The following is an 18,116-nucleotide window of genomic DNA, read 5'->3' on the forward strand; positions in this document are numbered from 1 at the left end:
TCCTTTCACAACAGACACAACTATCTTTACTCCTAGACGAATATGAGCGAGGCAGATGGAGAATAGTCTTTGTTAGACTAGAACAAGTCACGTAAAACAATTTACGTATTAGCTTTATGTGGTTGGGTCTTGGGTGGTGAGGACGTGTTAGTTTCTTATGTGCTAATTTAGTAACAGTATTCATGTTTTCTAAATCACTAGGGTATTATTCGAGATGGCACAACAGTTAGGGTAAGTTCTTACCACGCCTAGCTGAAAAACAAACACACACACATCGTAAACGAAAAAAATCTTTCAAACTCGTAGCTAAAAACTGATTACATATATATATATATATATTAAAGGTTCAGGAGAAATTTTCAACGACAACTATACCCAGCCTTTATAAATAGCGCTCTTTCTGCTTGAAAATGAATTTCTCATTCTAGCTACCTTGCCCGTATTTTCAACCCTCCTCACTAACCCCCAACACCGGAGTTTAGAGAAAATATTTCCAATAAATTGGCTTCGATACAGCCGTCCATCAATTTAAACGTTAACTTGAGGGTTACCGCAATCGAATCGAGTGAATGCTTTGACGATGCCAATGTTGTTTCTTTCCCAACACTTCCAAATTGTTTCTTAACAAGGGTCCAGACAAAATAGTTTTACGTCCATTCCAAATGAGGAAAACTTCTTTAAACTCATATCACACGCTAATGTACTTCCTTTCGCAATTCTTTCACATTACGAGCTCCAAGGTGATAGTGGATGTTTCCTTAATCGGTGTCTATCCAAGACACGCCTGGCTACAAACACACACAGACAGATCATAGCAAAACTAGGTCTAGTTCCTTAACCACACTTCGCTAAAAATCTACGAATGATAAAGGCAATGAGACATTGAGTGGTTTTAACTTATTTTGATCTACCATATTATCATACAAACGTGTTTGTTCATTGAAATATTACTCCACTTTGCTTACCATAATACCAACTCACGAAGGCTCAGTTTCAAAGCGACTGTATAGTAGACGTTTTTACCTTTTCCCAATAGAGCTCCTAAGCATTGAAACACTTTCTTGAAAGCAAAAGATACTATTGAGTTTCGAAATCCATTGATCCGCCGTTGAATAATCTCTACCAGGGTTAAGAGAGCAATCGAGCAAACCAACCCAATCCAAATCTGAGCAAATTATACAAAAACAGACCAAAATTTCAATTGTTAGCAAAAAAAATGAAACTTGGATTGGTTTTATTATTGTTGTTTATTAAAACCAGAGGTAAGATAAGGGACTAGAAGTACAGTGCTCTAGCATTGGTAATAGATCCTGGCACTAGTGAACAAATTTGAGGATTTTATACCGCTTCTATCGCGCCTACACTAGAGAGAAAAAATTGGTCGAGTTCCAAAAATATTTCCTACCCCCTTTCCCTCAGCCTAAAGCCGCGGAACACGGAAGCTTGTGCTTGAATCTAGTTCGGCCGTCTACCGCCACGAGCGTCTCAAGTTTTGGAGGGAAAATTCAGAAACCGCTACCAGAGGGCCAACCGTTGGTGTGTTATCAAGAATATTCACTTTCGACAAGTGAAGAATTTTGTCGCCTCGATACTTCTAGACCCTTATCTTACTTTTGTTAAGACCCATATGTAACAATAACTAGGCCTGAAGACCTCAGGTAATCATTTACCAATCTCACCTAGGTAACTAATCATTACGGGGAATTTCCGCTCCTCCATTAAAAATCTGGTCCTCTTGAAAATAATTAACCCTTATAAAAATTGCAATAAATTTCTTACCCCTTTAGAGAAAGTGTTGATGTCGTTGAAGGATCCAGTTGAACCCTTCAGAAGGGAATAAGAGAGAAGGGACACACTTTATATCTCCATAATGCTTTATACTCGTAACAACAGTCTTACCAACCTCAAGTCAACTACCCTTCACTGATTGGCTATCTAACTTTTGTCGTAGCTGTGACGTCAGATAAGAAGGTGACGTCTCGGTTGACGTATAACAAGTTGGGAAAACCAAAATATTACCTCTCCGTGTCAAGAAGATTATATAAACTTAAGTATCCAATGAAAACGTTATTATGTTTCTGAGTTGGGGTTTCCCATTTTTGTTGTTGTTTTGAAAAATATATCGCAATGCACGGGCCTTGATAGATATAGGAGGCAATGAATGAAATATATCACAATGCACGGGCCTTGATAGATATAGGAGGCAATGAAGGAAATATATCGCATGCACGGGCCTTGGTAGATATAGGAGGCAATGATAATCTCTCTCTTTGCACGAGAGGTTTATCTTTAATATTTAAATAAATATAATAATAATATATATATAAATAAATATAATAATAATAGATATAGGAGGCAATGAAGGAAATATATCGCATGCACGGGCCTTGGTAGATATAGGAGGCAATGATAATCTCTCTCTTTGCACGAGAGGTTTATCTTTAATATTTAAATAAATATAATTATTTTTAATTATTTTTAATTATTTTAATCTTCAATAATTAACATTAATAATAGTTAAATCGTTTAAAATAAAGTTATACCTATTATCTTCTCAAACTTTGCTAATATTGACGTTTAAAGTGAAGGGTACCCCTCTTGCCCGCTTTTTTCAAATTTGGGGTATATATACGATTCGTTTCCAGTATAATAGTAAGGAAAAAGCGCTATTGCGAAAACCTTTGGTGGCGATCCCACCTTAGGGAGGCTAGACGTTTCTCGTAACCCTAACTGATCGCCGCGTATATCCTAAAACCAAACGATGATAATGGAGTAGAAGCCAATGATACAGACTGGTGTCTATGTGGAATAGACGGAAGGACCAGTGGATGGTGGTGTTAGAAGCCAGTGTAAGTGCTTGGAATAGAGAAGTCTCTGGAATGGAAAATACGATACCTCTAACATAAGCCGTACGTACTCAGGCGCGGGACAGGAGGCGGGGCTAATTTGGTTGAACGTCCGTCTTTAGCGCCACTTTGCGTCTATAATTTATTCTTATTTCGTCAGATTCGTCTGCTTTTTTCTGTTTCGAAAAAAGTAAAGTGATGGGAGCCACGGCTTAGCAGCGCGCAAGCCGCAACGGTTTTTTTTTGTCTTTTGACTGTTGATCAGTTATGGGGAAGTACTGCTGCTATAGTAATTGTAAAAGTGACTTCAGATATCATAAAAATATTAATTTTTATGCCGTACCCAAACCTGGAAAGAACAACGCTAATTTAGAAGTCACCAAAAGATGGGTTTTAGCTATTAACCGCGAATCAATCACGGTTTTGAATTTGAAAAAGCATCATTACGTGTGCAATTTGCACTTTGCTGATAAGCAAGGGCCAACGCGAGAAAATCCATATCCAATAACATGTCTTTTTGAGGATCGGGAACCAGCACGACAAGCTTTCTCTGAACTCGAGGTTAATAAAATTGGAAATAATTGTTACTCAAGAGTCTCAGTGGTTGAACCTTATAATTCAAGTGGGGTGACACAACCGTTGCAACAAGTAAGATAAATAAATAATTAAACAATTTTTGTCTGAGGCAAAACCAACAGTGTTTTTCCCCCCTTGCATGATCATACTCAGCATCGTGAAGATGAGTCTCAAGAAGTTCCGTTCTGTGCTTCTGTAATATCGTGGGAGGAAGCTTTACAAAATACTTACACCAGAACTCAAGTTGCCGCTGATCATCACATGGAATTAGACGAAATGCTTAAACAGCAACCTGAAAATGTCACCAGTCCTCCAGATGCCGCGGAGTTAAATTTTAAAATCTTCAAGGATAAAGTTTTACAACATCAAAAAGCCAATACTTTTACTTGGGCAGTTTGCTGCGAAATAAATAAAATAAGCCTATCCAAGAAAAGTCAAGGTGTTCTAACAGTCCAATTAGAGATTTCGGAGGCTATGACAATCAAGATTTTTGTATTTGAAGAAGAAATAGACGCGAATAACAATCTTCTGGCTTCTCACGGAACTCATATTTCAACTTTTGAAAGGTTTCTAAAGTTATTGGATCACTTTGATTTGGATTGGAGTGCTTGCTGGGGCATTACTTCTAATATTTTTGAACCATATTTTCATACTAATATTCGTGGTGCTCATTACACTCACAAATCAAACAGCCTACGTTCAGACAATTGCCAATATTTAATCTCTAAACCTAAAAACTATTGCCAAAAATGTGGTTTATTACGAAGACTTTTGCTGAAACGATTAAAGCGCAAGAAAGCTAGTGTTACTTTTCCAAAACAAACAAATCTAAGTATTCTCAATTCTCAGGACATCCGTATTAGACACGCTGCTCTAAAAGTTAAAAACAAAGCGCTTTACCGGAAAAATAAGTCGTTGTTGGCTAAAATTCATAAGGCAATTGAGAAGGATGGTGTAGAACTGACCGCGGATGAAAGCAGAGAAATGCAAGAGACAATTGCAATGAATCCTTTTGAAAATCCAGGAAAATTTCAAAGGTTCTTTTTGCAGCAGCAGCTCAGCTTGGCCAATTCTAATAGCAGCAGACCAAAAAAGTGGCACCCTGCTATCATACATTGGTGCATGTATATTAAGAGTAAATCAGCTACGACTTACGAAACTTTAAGACAGTCATTGACACTTCCGACTCGAAGAACATTGTACAACTACTCAAAAGAACTTAGAGCGGATAGTGGCTTTAAGAAAGAGACTATATATGAAATGAGAGACGCCATCAAATATGAAACTCTTAGTGAACATCAAAAATACTTCGCTCTTATGATTGACGAAATGAGCATAAAACAGGATCTAATATACCGGGTTAGTACTGGTGAGATTGTTGGCCTCACAAACTCCAACGAAAGCCAAAATAAGATTAATAAATTAGTAAATATGGCGCAGGATGACCCGAACAAGCCACCACAATTAGCAACACACGTAATGCAATTAATGATAAGAAGCTTGACCGGAAGTTTCAAATACCCTTACGCATATTTTCCCTGTGATAAAATGAAAGCGGACGAGCTTCACAGCATTTTATGGGAAGCCATTGAGAATTTGCAACTTGGTGGATTCAAAATATTGACTGTCGTTTGCGATAAAGCAGGAATTAACCAAAAGTTAATTAAAATGTGTTGTAATAATATTGAAAACCCTTCCGAAATCGGATACAAGACCCAAAATTTATATTCTAAAGGGGATTATATATATTTCATCTCGGACGTGCCACACCTTCTAAAAACTTTACGAAATGGTCTTGAATCCAGCGGCAGCTCCAAAAACACTAGATTTTTGAAAAAAAACGGGAAACCTTTACTATGGTCACATGTAGAAGAAACCTTTAAAAAAGACTGTGAGTTAGATTCAGGGCTAAAACTGGCCCCAAAAATTAGATATGACCACATATACCTAACATCATTTTCAAGGATGAAGGTAAATTACGCAGTTCAAGTTTTGAGTAAGACTATGAGCGCTGCGATGGAAACACTTGTTGGGGAAGAAGCTTCCGAAACTATCAGTTTTATTAAAATTGTAAATGATTTTTTTGATGCTGTTAATGTTAGAAATTTAACGTCTGGAAAATTCAAAAGAAACCCGTTCCAAGAGCCATATCGAAGCTTAGATGATTGGCGGTTTAAATGGCTCAAGGAAACATTTTTACGGTATTTTGATGATTGGGATGCAGAAGTTGAAAAATTGGTGGTACCGAAAGGTTTTGATAAATCCAAGATGTTGTTGAGCAGAGAGACTCGAGAAGGATTGAGGATTACGGTAAACTCAATTACTGAAGCTACTCAATTTCTCCTAAGCAAAGGAGCTAAGTTCGTTTTCACCGAGCGATTCAATCAGGATCCATTAGAACGTTACTTTGGGAAGCAACGAGCGGCTAGTGGATCCAATGATCATCCCAATCTGATGAATTATCAACAAAGCATCCCGAACCTCAAAATTCTTGGAAATCATGTTAAAGCGCCAGTCAATGGCAATATTAGCGCAAAGTCACAAAAGGTCAAAATATTAAGAAGGTTGTTGATCGAAGACATCATTTAATAGTTGGTAACTTATATAGTACCCTTATCAATTTGTGGCTAATTTCTGTAATTTTTCAATAAAGACAGGTTTAATTTTGCTTTAAAAATGACCTTTATTTGTACTAAAATCACAAGTGCTAGTAGTAGCAATCTTATCAAATTATTACAACTAATTGGAATATAATTCAGTTATCACAACTGGGAAGAATCTTACCATAGTACCACAATTGGCAAGAGTCTTACCATAGTATCACAATTGTCAGGAATATTAAACCATTATCACATGTAAAGTAAATATTTCTTAAGCTAAAAATCCCTTACGCGGTTTGCGTGTTTTAGTAACTTTTAGTTTAGGAGTTTTTTTGGTTTCGCTATCAATATCATGACATTTTTTGCAGGCTTTTTGATTTTTCATTTCCTTTCTGAGGCTAACGGTCTTAAGAGAAGCTCTTTTAATAATTTGAATTTCTGTTTTACGCTTGTTGATGAACCCTTTCCCCAAGCAATTTAAATATATCTTACAACCCATTTTTAAAGCCGCATCCTTGCGTTCATCTTCCCCCCATAGATCGAAAAAGGTGTTTTTGATAAAAGGGTGGTTTTTCAAATGAGTTAAAGCCTGCGTTACTCTCTCTCCCTCAATATCATTTTTCTTCCCGTAATATACTTTGCTGAGATCATTAATTTTTTTAAATAACAAGAATGATTTTTGCTTTAAAAATAGTAAACCACCATTGCTAAGTTCTTGGGTCCATTTTCCATAGTCTTCAATTTCTCCAGAATCTAATTTCAGAGCGTTTTTAACAAAATGACTAGCGGAATACCCGTATTTTAATATTAATTGATGAGCTATATATCCACCAATATGGTGAATGACTTTTTCTTCTTTGTCCAAAGATTCTTTTATAGTCATTAGGGGATAAGGCCGAACTGTTTCTGTGTTCGGTTTGGCTGCTGTAAATGCTTTACTAGCAATTTCTACCAGTTTAATCTTTGCCTCATTAAAAAACCTTCTTGAAAAACACTGAGTTAACTGATATTTTTCTTGCTCATCCAGTAAAGAAAATTGCTGTAAGTTATTTATTTAATTTTTATTTAAAAATGATACTAATATTAATAATCACGTACTGTTAACTGAGAAAATGATGCTTCCATTGCGTTGGAGAAATTTTCTCTTCTTACTAACTTTGCAACTTCTGTTGCAAATGTTCCTTGATCATTGACCTTCTTGTTTTCCAATATTTCAAGGTGTTTAAAGAGGTCATCATTAAAATAAACTTTATCAGGGTTACCGATAATTTCTATAACGCTATTCTGATAGCAAAAAAATTACGGAAGATTTTCTAGCCTATTTGTAAGTTTATATTGCAAGATAATGTACTTACCTTCATATTTTCACTTAGATAAGTTGTATCTATGGTCTCCATCTCCTTGGAGGCATTTCTAATTAAAATTGCAAAATGTTTCTTAAAAAAAGAATCTTCAGTATTTTCTGTATTCGTACTTCGTAATTCTTCTGCCGAAGCAGCAGCAGCAGCAGCGGGTACACTTAATTTTACCCTTTTTTTATTATTGTTCTTTATTTGTCCTAAAATGGTAATACAGTTCGTTAAGATATTCTGGTTTAAGCAATTATTAAATTTAATCTGACCGAGGTTAAAATTTATGAAATAAACTAGACACTAGTTCTATTTTTTCGACAAAGGCTTAGCGCAAATGTTAATCTAGATAACTACTTAAACTATGACTTAAACAGTTCAAGATAAATAATTCCATAATTACCTGGATATTTTTTTTTGGAAATGCAGGTGTAGCTGTGTTCTTCATATATATTGGTTTCGTTTTCCATTTTATAACTACATTATCTACATATTAAACATTTCTACTCCAAGATTAAACAAATAACAAATTTGCGACCAAAACGCCAAACTTTTAACAGAGACTTCTATTCCAAATTTACAGGTCTTAGCAAGTAACAAGCAGAAGCTACTATTAAATTACTCTTAAAGGTGGCAGCACTATATGACGTTCAACCAAATAATGTTATTGCGCAATTCCGTGTCCCGAGCTTGGGTACCACGAGTTTTCTCCTCCATTTAAAACATTTCTACTCCAAGGTAAGTGCAGACTGGTGTCAATGTGGGATTGACAAAGAACAGAAAATGGTGGTGATTAGAAGCCAGTAAGAACAGACTGGTGTCCGTGTGGGATGGACAAAGACCAGAAGATGGTGGTGTGAGAACTCAAGTAGAGGAGCCATTTCCGTGACTGTGAAAGCAGTTCGGAAATGGCGAACACGTTTGCTCCGATACGCAAACTGCGAACGCGGTCACGTGGGTGTAACAACGGACAGACACACAGACAGACAGACAGACAGACACACACACAGACACGGCCGTTACAGAACCTCTCCTGGACTACGTCACACGGAGAGGTAAAAAGTAGTTTTGTTTACAACTTTACATTGAAGGAGATAAACATGTTGATAAACGAAATCAAGCTGTGCAATTAATTTAGATGCACGGGAATTGAGAACATACCAAAATCAGATAATTTGAAGGTAATAAATAGATGGAAACTAATTATTCTGAATTAATATTAAAAAATAAAAATTATTTTCAATAAAATACATACTTGAGGTTATAATTACACAAGAACGAAACGTCGACAGCCCTAAGCCTTTGGAGAATGAAAATCTAGCAGACAAATAGGCCGCCTGAGGCTGATACCGCGGAGAACTTGAAGAACTATATTTGCAGTAAATTGGTTAAAAGCTATGTACTTGCGCAAAGTTTTCGCGGTTTTCTTGAGGTTGGTCCGGGTTGGTCGGACTCTCGTTACCATAGCAGGCTCTAATGTCTCCCTTCTCTCTTATTCTCTTCTGCTTATACGTGGTGTTTTTTGCCGAGAGAAATCTATGACAAGAATGCATGTTGGAATTCTTTTTACAAATAGAAGCTTGTTGTATGGTGCTTTGTCATAACTTACGGGTTGAAGTATCATCATCATGTTCTGAAAACGTATTAGTATTTATTTACCTAAAATTAGCTCAAAATGTTAATTTTCGATATTAATCATGCCAGAGATTGTAAACATTTACTTTCCAAATAATTTAAAGCCAGGCTTCATAACCAGAACCAAGAAGTGATATCTAGTTTATTAGGTAGAAGGTGTAAGATTCCTAAGTATTCGCGCGCCATAGTCCCAGTCTCCCCTTCAAAATACAAAAAAAATTACGTCCCGTAAAAGGAGGCCAGACTATTTCGCCTCTCTCAAGTCGGAAAATACGTAATTTTCGTCATTCGCGTTGCGCTGACGTGAGTTTTCAAGAACCAATGAGATGCTGGTTGTAATTTAGGGGCGGGGATTAACTCCGGAACTACGCTTGGACTGGAGATAAAGCTGGAAATGTGGCGAATTTATACCTTCTCCCTAATAAACTAGATATCACTTCTTGCCTGAACTCAAGTATATATGGATTTACTAGGTCTGTATTTATTTTACCTTAAATTGGTGAACAATTCTATGCTTGAGACGTTTGTTGTTTTCGAAGATGTAATACAGCATTCTTCCAAATGAATCGTAAGGTAGCAACTCTGAAGGCTAAAATAGACAATGAAATATAAAACGTTGGACTCCAAAATTTGTAATTGTTAATGAGGAAATTTAATAATAATAATTTTGTGGCAATATTGAAATTGCATTTTTGAAATAAATCGTTTATTGCGAGTTTGAAATTTTTGTCATCTGGACTTACCGTTTGTTCAAGCGCATTCCCTGTGGTTACGTTATAAACGATACCCTCCATATTTCTACGATAAAGAAGTTGAAAAATCTCTACGGTAAAAAATAAATCGGGTCTTTTTCAAATAATATCATCGAACGGCGCGCGAATAATTTTACACTTAACCTTATATGTGTTGTTTAATTGGGCGTTTCTTCTTAAAGCCAAGTCCCAATATGTAATGTTGCTGCGTGTTTTATATCTGTAACACCATTGGAAATTTTTAGAAGAGGTTCAACATGTTTGTGTCCGCAAACCCCTAGACATTAAGGTTGTAAGGAAAGTCCTCTAGGCCCGCAACAACAAAATCTTCCCTTCATGGCGTACTTCGAGTTTCCTTTCAACTTTACCAATAGGGAGAGCTCACCAAAACAACTGTAAAACTGGCGAAGGGTTCCTTGTCTAGAAACGGTTTACTTGACATGTAAACGGTCGATATAGTCTATTTCACGATGTAATTAAACGGCAGTGAGAATACAGTTCAAAACATAAACAGGTTTTGAAAACCTCGCAAAACGAGAAATTCATGTAAATGCTTTAATACAAGGAATATTGCGTTTAAGATCTTGGTGAAATATCGTTTTACATTGTCTTTTCGGTGCATAAATCAGCTTCTGAAATTTACATTCTTGGTGTAGTTGTATTTATCCATGGCTCAGTTTATAAATCCTATTTTAACCGTGTTCCAAATATTATGAAACTAGAAAGTTGTTGTTGGCAATTAACTCGGAAATGATGTTTCGTTTGTGATATAAAAGACATAATTACCAGCAACGAGACCGAGGGGTCGGTCATTCACGAAATCCAGTACGCTACCCGCTAAATCGAACTTATGAAATCTAAAATCCGGAAAGAAATCAAACGTATTTTTGCTTATTTCGAAATCCCATAAAAATCCGAAATCAGAAACGAAATCACAAAATCAGGAAAAAAATCGCAAAGTCAGTAAAGAAATCGTGAAATCCAAAATAAAAAAAATCACAAAATCCACCGAAATTTCGGAAAAAATCGCAAAATCCGAAGAAATCCGTTGGATTATATCGAATTTTGAAATCAAACGAAATTTGAAGAAATGAAATAGGATTTCGAAATCCCGTACACTTTTTCCAAAACGTTCGACCCCTCGAACGAGACTGCCGCACCAAACGACCTTTTCACGGATTGCCATGACAGTGGATCGAAACCAAGATTGGTCGGAAGAAACAACGCTATTAAAGGCGCAATATAGTGTGATTAGTACGCTCGTTTATCTCTAAATGGCAAATTCGATTCGTCGAATCGAAAACTCGATTCGAATTAAACGAATGATATTCTAAAATACTAGTATTCCCAAAGTCCTATTTAAACTGGATGGTGTTTAAGACTTTTTTTAGAGATGGGCCGATACCGATCCCATATCGGTATCGGTACCGATATTTGGCTTTAACCGATATATCGGTATTGGTTAAAAATGAACCGATATTTCTAGCCGATATTTTTTAAAGAAAAATACTTATGTTGAGAGTAGATGGCGCCATAACACTTAATTTTTAACGAATCACAAGCCTTGATATCGGTTAATTTATCGGTATCGGTTTAATATCGGTTTAATCGTAGGATCGGGTAAAATATCGGTATCGGTAGGTATCGGTTTCCCAAGTATCGGATTATATCGGTATCGGCCCATCTCTACTTTTTTTATACATAAAAACGGTTTTTAGATTCTGATCTTTATAACACTAAATTAAACAGAATCAAAAAATCCTCCTCATACATTAAAGCAAGTATGGCGCGTTGTATAAGGGAGCGGGAGCTCATTCAGACCTTTTCCTTCGAAATGCCTTTTAGTTTTACTGAAATTCTTTTGGACCAGCAATACAATTTATTTTCTTTAAATACATTTTAGATACATTGAAATAATTTTTCATTTTGTGTAATAGGTGCATTTGTTTTTAATACCGTAAAATACATCTTAGTTACAATATAAATATTTTTATTGGGTCCAATATTTAATCATTGAAACTTTCCTCCAAATTCATCAAGTCTCATTTTAATCATTTAACATTTGGTTCCAATTAGGTGCATATTGAAATATATTGCAAATTCTACATTGTGTTTAACATTAGTTGGTGATCAATGAAACATATTTCTTCAAAATATATCCTTGTTACATTATCAATATTAATCTTTGGTTCCAATAGGTGCTCAGCCAAAGTACATCTATGTTACATGAAAATTATTTTATACATTTTTGACACATTGAAATTGTTTTTCATTGCGTGTAATACGAGGTAATTGTTTGTAAATAATGCCGTAAAATACATCTTAGTTAAAATTTAAATATTTTTATTGGCTCCAGTACTTAATCATTGAAACTTTCCTCCAATTTCATCAAGTTTCATTTTAATAAGTTAACATTTGGATCCAGTCAAGTGCACATTGAAATATATTGCCGATTATGTTTAATATTATTAGGTTCTCAACGAAACTTATTTCACCAAAATTTATCGTTTTTATTAATATTTGGTTCATTGATATATAAACAGCCAAAATGCATCTTTGTTACATTGAAATCATTTTCCATTGGGTTCAATGCGTGCTAATCGTACTTAATTCTTCCAAAATACTTTTTGATTACGACATGAAAAATTTTCATTTAGTGCTCATTGAATTTGTTTTGACGAAAAATTTAAACATTTTTTTTTCTGTCAAATAGAGGTGATTGAAATATATTACTGGATGTACTGCTTAGTTACATAGTAAACATGTTTCCATTGTTCAAATAAGGGACTCATGTCAATTTATTGATCACAAATAAACCTCAGCTAGATCGAATGGTTTTAATTAACGTTCATTGGTTACTCTCAAGATTAAATCTTAGTTTTTTTTGAAATTGAAAACCTGTTTCATAACATTGTTTGGGGTACATAAACCTCAGACCACCTTACCACCTACCCATGGACAGGCACGAGGATAGGGAGCAAAGGGTAACGCCTGACGAAAGCGGCACGGTGGCGCCTAGCTACTGGAAATTCATCTCCACAAACGGACTTACGTGAAAAATATTAATTCTTGCTCTCTCGAGAACAGTGGCCAGCCGCCTAATAGGCGTCAATAGTTGCCAAAAATCATGTGAATGTGATAGAGTGAGTAAACCTTTATCATTCGATTATTTTTAGTTCATCTCATTATAGATTTATAAACGTTATTTTATAATAGTTTAGTAAATGCAACTCTGGGTTACTTTATAAGACGAATATAATCAAAAACGGATTTATGCACTAAGAACGTTGGATTATAGCTTTAGCCTCTGGTACCATCCTCGCATACTTTATTGAGAAACTTCGTCTGCTTATATTTTGACTCCACCCACAAATTCTGTATACTGTATAGCGACTTCTAAAGATCGAAAATGTCATTCTTATCTCTATCTTCGTGGTTAAATATTTTTTTTCCGAAATTGCGCCAGTGGTAAAAAGCAAAGTGGACAACAATGATATATAACTCCCGATTTAGTGGAATTAAGTTTTAAAGTTAAGAATATAAATAATTTTATGTTTCTTTTTTAAGCATCTAGTTTTTCTTTCTTTGTATATTTAACCACAGATCAGTGCGGGAAATAAGGCGGTGGCACAGGGCAAATGACCAGTTTAAAAATTGCCTGGACCAGCTTAAAAATTAAATCGAAGGGGGGTCAGTGGTCCACAGGACCACTAAGAAAATTCAAGGGTTTCCAGAGTCCAGACATTAGGCAATATATTTTAATTATCCACTTCTTCAATTTAGCAGACGACGCGCCCTGGTCAGTGGTCATGGACTAGTTTATTTATTCCAGGCCAGAGGGGTCGCTGGCCCAATGTCCAGTTTAAAAAAAAAATATTATTTCCCACCCTGATAGAGATATACAGAATTTGTGGGTGGAGTCAAAATATAAGCAGACGACGTTTCTCAATAAAGTATGCTAGGATGGGTAGTGAATTTGCTACCTTCAACGTTCTTCTCACATAAATCCGTTTTTGATATAATATTAAGCCTTGGCCAAAAATTGTTTCTGATTAAATATTGTGGAGATATATTGCGGTCCGCCGACACATGAGGGCGCGTAGTACGTGTTTCAATTTGAAAACAGCGGTTTAACACGGGGATGCCTGTCTATGGGTAGGTGGTCTGAGAAAAAACACTCTTTTTAAACGTATTCCAGTAAAAATAGCTTGTTATATTGCCATCTGTTTGCTTCAACCAAAATGTGCCAAACAACTTAATCTTACATTCCTCAAAAATTACATTGGAAATATTTTTCCACGGGTTCTCTTCGATTGACAAGGGATCATTGTAAGTAGCTCGACTGCGGCCACGACAGAAGCGACTGTTAGCATGACTGCCCAGATCACAAAAGCCATTCGAATTTCTTTCCAAGTGATGGCGTGAACTTCATTGTCAGATAATTGTTCGTTCCCGCCGAATTGTCTTTCACCAGAGCGACGCCAGGGAGTTTCTTGTCTTGTTTCCACGAAAGAGCGCAGTCTGTTGAAGATAATTTAGTTATATTGGACAGGATCATGATTTAAGGCGTAGTTCTAAGAAACCAACCTTCTGTTGATGAGCTTGAGGGCTTCTGGTGGTAGAGTGCGAAATGTCATAAACAATTTCGGTTCGCATAAGTACTCAGCCGAGCCAAGGTGAAGCCGGTTTTTAAACATTGGGCCTTCACTCTCAAATGTAAACATTATGTTTTCCAGATCCCAAAACCCCACATATGGATCCTTGAGAAGATTGAATTCATTTTGTCGTAGTACATTTTTATCAACAAACTCGCAGAGAGTTTTTATATCAGTGTTTTCCTGAAACAAACAAACGTTACGGTAAGCTCTGAGGTTAGAGGTTGTTTTTTTTAAACAAAATAGGTAGAGTGATTGTTTTTGAAAAGGTCTTAATTTAAGCATGTTTTTGGATCATTTAAAATGTATTTGGCTACTGAGTTATAAGGTAAGGTTAGGTTTCGTTAGGTTAGGTTAGGTTTGATAATTTCCAACAATAAAAATTATAAAATCGTAGGTATAAGTACTAAACTTAAAAACAACGATTTAAAAAAAAAACAAATGAGAGGAAAATTCATGTTGGGAAAACCGCCCAAATTGCGGTACGCGGTTCAATGGGATTTGATCGAAAAAGACATTCGATCCAATGGTACTCGACCCAATGGCATACAATCTATAAAATATCTTTTCGATACCATAACTTTGGTTTAAGTAATTTAAATAGACGTTACCGTTTGACAAAGTGGGCTGTTGGCTAATCCTACACGTTGAGGACCTCCGAAAACGTTTGGAACTCTCATGAAGTCCTCTACTGTGTTGACGTTTTGAATTTTCTGAGCGGAGTAATTGGCTTTCATGAAACTGCTGAACAAGTTGATGAGAATCACAGTTATCAAGAGAAAGAGCCCCACGCTGATTCGAACTGCCTGAGACGCCGGAATGTCAAATCCTAGGGGAACAAATAAAAGTCGTTTCACAACAGAACCAACGATCTTTACACCTAGAAGAATCTGTTACGCTAGAAAAGTCTAAGAATGAGAAAGGCAGTGAAACACTGTGTGGTTTTAGCTTATTATCGTTCGCGCGTGTGACCATGCATTGAAGTGTTCATTGTGTGATTTCTCCACGTTTCAAACGGACTCTGAGGGCGAAATTTGGACGGAAATTCACGACGACAACTGAAAATGTTTTCGACGTAAGACAACTTGACGGCGGAATTTCGGTCTGACCCAGAGAGTGTCGCGCGTTTAATACGATTTCGCAATCCCTTGAATTAGGAGTTAGTACATGGAGTCATGAAATTGCGTAAAGTTTTTAGTTTAGAACTTTTGGCTCCGTCACCACAAAAGAGGGAGCTATTTCCGAATAGCCTTCCGGCCGACATTCGCTCCGGCGTTATTGCGGTCAAGTGAAAACCAGCCATTAAGGAGACCTTTTACCTTTTCCTAATGTAGCTCCGTAGTACAAAAACACTTTCTTAAAAGCGAAAGTTACGACTGAGTTTCGAATTCCGTTGATTCTCCGTTGAATTATCTCAACCAGAGCTAAGAGAGCGAACGAACAAACCAACCCGATCCAAACCTGGCAAGAAAAAAGTTCAAAAAATCATCTGTACGATGGGTAATTTCCATATGAAGCTTCCAATCATTTTAAAACGAATTACCAAAATGCATTGCTAAGAAATAAAGATTGAGGAGTTTAGTAAACGTTTCTTACTCCTTGAGAGAAAGTGTTTATGTCGTTGAAAGTTCCAGTTGAACCCGTGTTATACGTGGTGTTTTTTGCCGAGAGAAATCTATGACAAGAATGCATGAATTCTACTGTTGGGATTCTTTTTACAAATAGTCTCTTGTTGTATGGTGGTTTGTCATAAATTACTGGATGAAGCATTATCATTACTTTCTGAAAATATGTTCTAAAATGAATTTTCGATATTAATAATCCAAGATATAGGCCTATTAGATATTTTCTATTAAAATATTTTAAATCCATATTTCTTAACCTTCATTCTAGGTATTAGGCCTGTGCAAGTATCATTATTTACCTCAGTTTCGTCAGTATATATATACTTGAGCCGTTTGTTGTTTTCGAAAATGTAATACGTCATTCTGTCAAATGAATCGTAGGGTAGCAACCCTGGATCCTAGAAATTACATTGAAATATTTAAGTACTAGCCTAGTTGAAAAAGCCGTGTATGTGCGATAGTGTATGTTTCGGCAATTTTCATGTTTGGTTTATCTCTGCTCCCATTGGTGGCTGGAAAACTAACCTATCTACCCGATTGAACCTAAGCTCAACCTTTCCATACCTGAAATATCACAGGCTAAATAAAATTTAAGATCAAGTTGCCTAAAGGTATTCGCAATTTTGAGAGTCCATTTAACTTGGTATTTTTTTTTTTATATTTTCCCGTTTTCGCCGAGATTGGCAATTAATTTTTTTCTGTAAAATTCCCACCTCTAATACTTTGAAGTAACATTAATTTTCGTTTTAACCCTTTCGCACAAAAATTTCGATTTAAGTCACGTTATTAGTAAAACAGTAATTATCGTTAAGGCGTTGTGTTTAATCTCAAAATTGCAGCCGCTATTTAAAAAGAGTGTGACGTCATGCTAAAAGTGAGGGACGGAGGTCGAAACGGTTAAAAATGTTAAATTATTGTAAACTTTAAATTCGAGTAAATTACCACCCATTTACAGTTCACGTTTTGGGGAATAACATACTGTTTTACCGATAGCTTTTTATTATAGTAGCAGTTGGATGCCCAAATATTCTGAGCGTTATTGAATAAAATTAATATTTTCGGCAATATGGCAAAATTGCGGTTTGAAATAAATAGTTATATTAAAGCTTCATTTTGTGAATAAATAGAAAGAAAAATACTTTTATCCAGTTTGTTCTGAGCATTTAGCAACATTCAAATTTAAGTGTTAAATGTTTGTAATTTGAACTTACTCTATCTTCAAAATACGCAGATGTGGACACGTTATAAACAAAACCCTCCATATCTGTCCGAGAAAGAAGTCGAAAACTCGTTACTAAGAGAAAAAATCATGGAATTTTACGTGCATAAATTTAAACTTAACCTTATATATATTTCAGTAATTTCACGCCCCGGAATTTCTTACTAGGTCGCTTTTAGTATGCCTGCCCATAAGTTAGATGGTCTCAGATACCACAAAATCTTCCCTTGATGGCGTACTTGAAACGTTTTCGAAGTTTCCTTTGAACTGTACTAATAGGGGAGTCCGCCGGAAACGAATGCTGGCGAAGAGATTCTGATTCCTTGTCTGGAAACGGTTTATTTGAAACATAAACGGCCGATATCGTTTAATTAACGTTGTAATTAAACGGCATGAGAATATAGTTCAAAACATAAGTCGGTTTCGAAAACATCGCAAACGGGGAATTCATGTCAATCCTTAAATACAACGAATATTGAGTTGAAGCTCTTGGCGAAATGTAGTTTTACGTTGCTTTTCAGGGGATAAAGCGGCTTTTGAAATCTTTATTCGTGGTGTAGTTGTCCTTATTCATCGCCTAGTTTGAAAATCCCAATTTAAATGTGTTTCTAATATTATGAAACTAGAAAGGTGTTGTATGCAATTAAAACTGGGAAATGAGATCCGTTTGTGAAATATACTTTTGGTTGCACGCTCGCTCTATAATTACCAGCAAGGAGACAGATAGTCACGTTGACGCAGAAAATGACCTTTTCTAGAATTGCCATGACAGTGGATCGACACCAAGTTAACATCTGTACATTTAAAGATTTTGCGGGAAATAACAACCTCACTTAAAAGTGCCATATAGCGACCATAC

At 35.9% G+C, this 18,116-nt stretch overlaps 3 protein-coding genes across 7 annotated transcripts in view; 2 read left to right on the forward strand and 1 right to left on the reverse strand.

Moving 5' to 3' along the window:
* The window catches only part of hwt (SH2 domain-containing adapter heavyweight), a 271,876-nt gene that overhangs the window by 122,314 nt on the left and 131,446 nt on the right, over positions 1-18,116 (forward strand). The window lies entirely within an intron of this gene.
* Positions 3,057-6,011, forward strand: LOC149629053 (uncharacterized). Its single transcript, XM_089851408.1, has 3 exons — positions 3,057-3,494; positions 3,576-4,781; positions 4,863-6,011. Exons 1-3 carry the CDS (start codon positions 3,114-3,116, stop codon positions 6,009-6,011), a joined length of 2,736 nt encoding a protein of 911 aa, XP_089707534.1. The 5' UTR covers positions 3,057-3,113.
* Positions 6,072-8,052, reverse strand: LOC149629054 (uncharacterized). 3 transcript variants are annotated; one of them, XM_089851410.1, is made up of 4 exons: positions 7,775-8,052; positions 7,378-7,580; positions 7,121-7,219; positions 6,072-7,061 (listed from the first exon to the last, which is right to left on the reverse strand). In XM_089851410.1, the coding sequence occupies exons 1-4, from the start codon at positions 7,839-7,841 to the stop codon at positions 6,294-6,296; spliced, it is 1,137 nt and encodes a 378-aa protein (XP_089707536.1). In that variant the 5' UTR covers positions 7,842-8,052; the 3' UTR covers positions 6,072-6,293. The 3 variants fall into 3 exon arrangements, with proteins under 3 accessions (XP_089707536.1, XP_089707535.1, XP_089707537.1); XM_089851409.1 differs by having other exon boundaries at positions 7,121-7,306; XM_089851411.1 differs by lacking the exon at positions 7,775-8,052 and having other exon boundaries at positions 6,074-7,061; positions 7,121-7,306; positions 7,378-7,435; positions 7,497-7,571.

This window comes from Phalangium opilio, unplaced genomic scaffold (assembly GCF_054372755.1).
Source record: "Phalangium opilio isolate 3A_F unplaced genomic scaffold, DU_Popi_V2 ptg000105l_1, whole genome shotgun sequence".
In the NCBI taxonomy this organism is placed as follows: Eukaryota; Metazoa; Arthropoda; class Arachnida; order Opiliones; family Phalangiidae; genus Phalangium; species Phalangium opilio.